The sequence below is a fragment of the Carassius auratus genome, chromosome 34 (assembly GCF_003368295.1).
Source record: "Carassius auratus strain Wakin chromosome 34, ASM336829v1, whole genome shotgun sequence".
NCBI classification, from domain to species: Eukaryota; Metazoa; Chordata; class Actinopteri; order Cypriniformes; family Cyprinidae; genus Carassius; species Carassius auratus.
Genome location: NC_039276.1, coordinates 24,021,244 through 24,028,482, shown reverse-complemented (window position 1 = coordinate 24,028,482; position 7,239 = coordinate 24,021,244). Strand labels below are relative to the sequence as shown.

General features: G+C 35.8%; 1 protein-coding gene across 1 annotated transcript; it reads left to right on the top strand.

Annotated features, from left to right (window-relative positions):
- The first annotated feature begins 2,103 nt into the window (after nucleotides 1–2,103).
- Nucleotides 2,104–5,839, top strand: LOC113053587 (uridine 5'-monophosphate synthase-like). The gene is made up of 6 exons (XM_026218720.1): nucleotides 2,104–2,335; nucleotides 2,501–2,654; nucleotides 3,072–3,743; nucleotides 4,310–4,485; nucleotides 4,849–4,963; nucleotides 5,197–5,839. The coding sequence occupies exons 1-6, from the start codon at nucleotides 2,186–2,188 to the stop codon at nucleotides 5,370–5,372; spliced, it is 1,443 nt and encodes a 480-aa protein (XP_026074505.1). The 5' UTR covers nucleotides 2,104–2,185; the 3' UTR covers nucleotides 5,373–5,839.
- Nucleotides 5,840–7,239: the final 1,400 nt, after the last annotated feature.

The following is a 7,239-nucleotide window of genomic DNA, read 5'->3' as shown; positions in this document are numbered from 1 at the left end:
TGAAGCTGATTCTTTAGTCTTTTTCAGAAAACATCAAAAGACACATCTTTTTCGCCAGCACTTGACCAACTAATACTAGCACTTACCTATTCTATTCTTTAAAATAAAAAATTGCTACTATTTACTGCACTAGACTAACTGAGATTTGTCATGGAACTTGTATGCTGTTGTTGTTCTCACGTTGGTCTGATTGCTTCTATTGTTCTCATTTGTAAGTCGCTTTGGAAAAAAGCATCTGCTAAATGATTAAATGTTAATTTATTAATATTACTGTGCTGTATATATTACTGATTTTACTGTATATTTGATCAAATAAATGCATCTTTATTAAGCATTAAATAGACTTACTGACCCCAGCAGTAGTGCACATTAACATACCAGCACACATGGTGTGTCCAGCTCCTTGTGGTATTGGATCATGATCTGTTCACGTGTTTCCTGTAAAATGCAAAATCAAATATGTGTGCATAACGATCTACTTTAAAAGTTTGGTTTATTACATTTTATGGGCGATGGGCATGTCATTGGTTGTGCTGATGCTGATGATTGAGACATGCACTAGATCCCATGTAAGGTATCCCAACCTATGAGAAAACAACCATAGCTGTCATGGGAAATTAAACTCTGTTTTAGTTTTTGATTAATCAAGACACTAACTCAACTCTAAAACTCTCTTTCTAATCTCAGTTACTAGCTTGTTGTCACAAAGAGCTTTCAGCAGGTGGAATGTGTTACCGCCACCTATTGGACACAAAAACAGTACAGCACAAAGTCTGAGACCACACTGAAAACATGGGTATTCAACCCTGGGATTTTTAAATAATACACATTATTTCAATTAGTTGCCCAGGCAACATTTCAAATGTTAAAGTTTTTCTTCAAATATATACCATATATTCAATTAACAATTGTATAATTAACAATTATTTTGAATAATTTTAGTGAACAATAACAATTTATAGTTTGTTTTTTAAACAAGAACATAATGATAACCCAAATAATTTAATCTATGAGTTACACCTCTGTAATGGTCACTATGCATGATTAGAGGGTTAAATGTCAAGATTTTGACAAATGTACACAAATAAACGCTGTGACACAAATACAGTATAACACCAAAAGTGGGGACAAACCAAATAATAAGAAATCCCTATAAATATTTTCTAGATTTTTTTTTTGCATTATACTAAACTTTTCACTAAAATTGTTACGCTGATATTTGTAAATTATATTTGTATATTTAAATGTATATTTAAGTATATCAGTACATTTACTAAAAATCCTACATAACAATGAATATGATACATAACCTTTGATCAAACCGTGTACAACTCCGATTCACATGAACAAGACTTGATAAGAAACCATAACGTTCATGCGATTAGCAAAACATCACAAAATGAACATTTCCTGAGACATCAGCAGATCTTGAAGTACTGATCACAATTTCACAATTTCAAACCATCCTTTAAAACGCACGTTATCGTTATTTATTGCTTTTTATTTGTATTTTATTATTTATGTACTATGGTCACCACAGTTTTTTTTTTTTTCAAAATAGTAGTTGGGCTCCATTCACTTCGATTGTTTAAAATAAATAATACATATACCATTTCCATTTAAGCTATTATTGTGTGAAAGTGAAATAAATAATACATATACCATTTCCATTTCACCTATTATTGTGTGAATGTGATTTTGTCTTAAAATAAAAGAAACAGTTTATAAACAGTAACCTATAGTAAGTTGTTATTTCCATCATGACAAACAATGTTTTATCAAACTTAGTGTACTTTTTAACCAAAACGACAATAATATCATGGTGAAGAGCTTGCGATGAAATGTGAAAGGTCAATACATTGTGAACAATTCAGTTTAGAATAATTTTTCCAGTCAGGCAGGAACTGTGTCACATTGTGCAACCCGTGTGTAGATATTATTGTATTCGGGATATTTAAAATGTAAGCATTAGCAATGAGTCTTATTTAATAAACTATTGAAAAAAAGTGTTTTAATTTTATTTGTATTTTGTAAAAAAATTTTTACACATGGCCAAAATTATCAAAATGCTTTTACTTTGTCAAGTGATTCATAACGTCATGTGTGTGCGCGCGTCGTTCACTGGTTAGCGGAATCACTACACGCACTTTCTTTTAGTTAGTGGAGCATAGCTGATCAAATAGAAATGGATGATACTAGTCTTGATAGTTTAATCTTGAAACTGGTCGACATCCAAGCCGTCAAATTTGGTACTTTCCAACTAAAGAGTGGACTCACTTCGCCGATATATTTTGATCTTAGAGTAATAGTTTCCCATCCAGCGTTGATGAACCAGGTAAACACGTGCTCACTTTGAGTGATGAATCTGTGCCAGAATTGTTGTAATCATACATCATATCCTGAACCTTTTGCTTCCAAAAATGTCACAAGAAGTCCTCCTTTACATTAATCTTATTTGTTGATCATATGTCAATGTCGGATAATATTTGCTGTTGATCAGGTGGCAGATCTTCTTCATAAGCGCGCTGAGGATGCAGGAGTTGAGTTTGATAGTGTGTGTGGAGTCCCTTACACAGCTCTTCCTCTGGCCACCATCATCTGCTCTACCAAACATTATCCTATGCTTATTCGACGAAAGGAGGCAAAGGGTTACGGTATAATTGTGTTTATCTGAGCTCAATCATCAGTAATTGATTTGGTGTGTTATAGATCCCTTCCTCATAAGTATTTGGACACTTGTGTGTATAATGTGACAATTGTGTTAGGTAGCAACATTTCAAACCAAAAAAGCATTTTAGTAAAAAAAATCATTAAAAAGAGTACAATTGTAAAAAGTTGGTTTTAATGATATATCATTAGATTTGGTGTGCAAAATGAATACAAATGCCAATGTCTGTATTAATCATTTGTATTTCCAAATAGTTTATTTATTTAGTTTATTCATGCTGAGATTTGCAGTTGCTTGAAATAAAGTAAATGTGTATATATATACATTTAAAAAAAAGAGAGAGTATCTCAGTTATACTAAAATAACACCGACCTGTATTGACTTGTCTTTTGATATCCCCCAGGAACAAAACGTCTCATTGAGGGAACCATGCACCCCGGTGACAGATGTCTAATAGTAGAGGATGTTGTGACCAGTGGCAGCAGTGTTCTAGAAACTGCTGAGGTTCTTGAGAAGGAAGGCCTGAAGATCACGGATGCTGTCGTGTTAGTGGACAGAGAGCAGGGAGGCAGTGCCAGGCTAGCTGACCGTGGCATCACTCTACATTCAGTCATTTCTGTCTCCAGACTTCTGGATGTGTTACTTAAAGCTGGTCGAATAGACACGGCCACTTCTCAAAACACTAAGAGGTTCTTTCAAGAAAATAACACCTACATATCAATAAAGGAGAATGGCTCCTCAGCTCATAAAAAGAGCTGTAAGGAGCTCAGCTATGGGGCTCGTGCTGCATTTCCAGACACTCACCCTCTCGCCGCCCGCCTGCTGAAGATCATGGAGGACAAGAAGACCAATCTGTGTGTGTCTGCAGATGTGACTCGTTCTGAGGAGCTGCTGGAGATGGCTGATATGCTGGGGCCACTGATTTGCGTGTTGAAGACTCATGTGGACATCCTCCAGGACTTCACTGCAGATGTCGCCAGCAGTCTGAAAGAGTTGGCTTTAAAGCACAACTTCCTGATTTTTGAGGATCGCAAGTTTGCAGACATTGGGAACACGGTCAAGCATCAGTATGAAGGTTTGTTTCACAGGATAGCGGAGCACCTCGCTAGTGTTGCTTCCACTTACAGTTTTTACATAGTGTTGGATTAGAGTTTTTGTTTTGTTTCCATTTATTAAATTGAACGTAAGGCACAGTCCCCTCATTGTCCACAGCGATATTTGAAGGTGCCATGAGTTTTCTAGTTGTTCATGATTCACTGGATGAGGATTTAAAAAAATAATAATTTCCACTCACAATTTCTAAGTTTGCATAACTAAAATAAAATGCATAGTCATGATAAAATATATCCCAAAAATATCTCAATGAATGATTTTGGAGTATATTATAGTGTCCAAAAAGAACAGGACAAAAAAATAAATAAAAGAAAACTCCATAAAAGTAGACAAATGTATTTCAAAGTTTCTGTAGGCATATTTTCAGGTTCCTTCCTCTTGTGTTCCACAGGAAAAATAAAGTCATACAGTTCCGAGTAAAGGAGGACAAAAGTTTAATTTTTGAGTTAATTAGTTGTCTAAATTATGTTTTAATTTTGCACAAGCATTCCCAGTATAAATAATCTCAACATTTTCTTTGTTTTAAAGGCGGTCTCTATCGGATCTCCTCATGGACACACATCATTAATGCTCACGCTTTGCCGGGTCCGGGTGTGCTGCAGGGTCTCGGGGCTGTTGGCAAGCCTCTGGGTCACGGCTGTTTGCTCATTGCTCAGATGAGCTCCCAGGGTTCCTTGGCGACAGGAGATTACACTCAAGCAGTGGTACGTCTTCTGCTCTCTGTGAAGAACTCATACGGACACTTTCCTCACTTCCAATAACTTTTTTTTACAGTAATGTTCACATTTGTAGTAATTTTCAAACCGATGGGGCCAGACTGTTTATACCCTTTGTAGAATAGGTCATTCCAAGATGACACAAGATTTAGATAGTAGAAGATCCTCTAACATGGTCTCTATTCCAAAACCCTTAATCCCTGAAGCATGTTTTATTAGATTGTGCTGGTTTTAACCCCTGTGAGAAAACGTTTTTATTCAGATAACTCTTCTGAAGAGATTTTGAACGAGTACAGTTTTAGAGTTTCTAGTGAATATATATATTGTAAAAACCTGGTATATGTCTTCTAGGTCAAGATGGCTGAAGACCACACTGATTTTGTGTTTGGATTTATAAGTGGATCAAAGATCAGTGAAAAGCCCGGATTGGTTCACATGACTCCAGGAGTGCAAATGCAGACGGGAGGTATGTTTTACTGTACACATTGGGCTGGTATTCCCTTTTCTGTGTTATATGTTAGAATAAAGAGTCCTGTTAGAAGAAAGGTGATGCTACAATAGAACAAAAATGTCTTATAATATTGTATTTTGCCTTTTTGTAATAAAAGTATTTGTCATTTTATTAATATTTTTAATTCATTCATTTATTTATTTCAAATCAGATACATGTTCTTAATTCATTTCTCTTTTATTCTTCAGAGGATGGACTTGGACAGCAGTATTCAAGTCCATTAGATGTGATCTGCACTAAAGGCTCTGATATCATCATTGTGGGACGAGGTATTCTTGCCAGCACAGATCGGCTCAGAGCTGCAGAAGAATACAGAACTGCAGGCTGGGAGGCATATCTGAAAAGACTCTCACAGGACGGCTAATGAATCACGCAGGAAAGAAAACAAAAAAAATTGGGGCAAGCTGAACCATGTCTAGTCTAGCTTGGTCATTCCATCCACTTGAATACAAACCTGATTCTGATTACTCCCTGCATTTTTTGTACACTTAGTAATAAAATTGTCGTTTAAAAAATGTCAGTCAAAATCTCATTTTTTTAAATATTTGTAGTATTTTAAACAAAAGACTGGGGTTTATGTTTCTCTGTCATGTACATCGAGCTGGATCTGACCTGTTGGTGGAAATAAGCCAAGATATGGAGGTGTAAGGTTTAGGTCTGGGGCACAGGAAAAACACCAATACTGCAAAATATTATTATAAATATACAATAAAATATAATTTATTTCTGTGATGGCAAAGCTGAATTTTCAGCAGCCATTACTACAGTTTTCAATTTCTTTAAGAGAAAAACAAATTCTGATCAATAAACTTTCCTTATCAATGTTGCAAACATTTGTGCTTTTTTCTTTTCAGGATTTTTTGATTAATAGAAAGATCAGAAGAACAGCATTTATGATCAAGCATGTTTTATCAAACTAAACTTGTTCTCAATAAAAGTATTTGTTTCTGTTAAGAGTCTTTGAAAATTTGACTTCCAAATAAACACAGAGAAATGCCATACGAAAATACTTTTCGAAAGCCTCTCTACTGTTATCTTGTCACATCCAGTAGGGGGCAGTAGCACACTAGCTGTTTTATGCTGGTGCTGCCAGTCAAATGTTTAAATGATAAATAAAAAAGATTGCACAGTAACGTTATGATTAAATAGTAAGCCCTTCGTATAATTAATACGAAAATATTATGGCTTTAAGTTTTTATTTATGTTAGGCCATTCCCCATCTTCTTTTCATCGACAATTGTGTTGTGGTTTAATGTCAGCAATGAGACATTTAGGCTACCTCGTTTAAAACGATAATAATAAAAAATTATATATATATACATAATTCTTGTATATTTAGTTAGGAAATACAAATGTATTTTCCGTGTCCTCGTTTGAACTTTTTTCCCTTTTCCATATAGACTATAAAAAGAGCACAAATGTACACAAAAAAGGTTCGATAGCAAAACTTTTAAAGGCCCTTTAATGCTCCGATTATATTTATGAAAGCTAAGTAGGTTTTCACCTGCAGGAGTGTGCTCCAGACGTCTCCCCCGCTTTTGTATTTCAACGAAACGCCAGCTCGGTTCGCTCAGAGCGACATAATTGACTTCATAGCAGTCATCTGCTCTGGCCCTCCCATTTGACTCCTTGTGTCAATATTGGATGAGAGGAAAGTACCGTGTGACAGGTGTCCAGGACAGAGTTCCGCGCACTGAAGACAGAGAGCAGATCAATGCATTAACCCCCCTGCTCACTGCTCTATAAAGCTAAAGGTCTCAGATCTGTGTGCATTAGCTAGTAGTTCTATTATAATACCACTGATGAGCCAAACTACACGGTAAGGTTTTTATTTATTTATTTTTTTAGCCTACTCAGGTTTTGTTAACACTTCGATGTATATTTAAATGATTTAAATGTCATGAACTGTGTATTCATATTTTCATTTGCACGGACTAGCCTATGATGTGATGCTTTGTTTTGTTGAAGAAAGTTATTACTTGGGAAAATCTGTTGTTCTTCAGGGAAAGAAGACAAGTCAAGTCATCATCAGAAACCCAGTGAATGAATGGACGTCCAGGATAAATGTTTTGTGTGTTTTCTGTACTTGTCTTACGTTGAGCCACACGCACAATACCTGCAGATGAAAAGGTTTTGTTCGTTCGGCTCGCGTTACGCAGATGCAGACACGCGTCAGGAAAACACCAGCACCAGAGCACTGCCCTGCTGTCACACTCCTCACCGAAGCTTAA

Excerpts from the sequence above, each read along its gene's own strand:
- LOC113053587 (XM_026218720.1), top strand. The coding sequence starts at position 2,186 with ATGGATGATACTAGTCTTGATAGTTTAATCTTGAAACTGGTCGACATC. Across the intron at positions 2,655-3,071 it reads AAAGGAGGCAAAGGGTTACG|GAACAAAACGTCTCATTGAG; the intron begins GTATAATTGTGT and ends GATATCCCCCAG. Across the intron at positions 4,486-4,848 it reads GAGATTACACTCAAGCAGTG|GTCAAGATGGCTGAAGACCA; the intron begins GTACGTCTTCTG and ends TATGTCTTCTAG.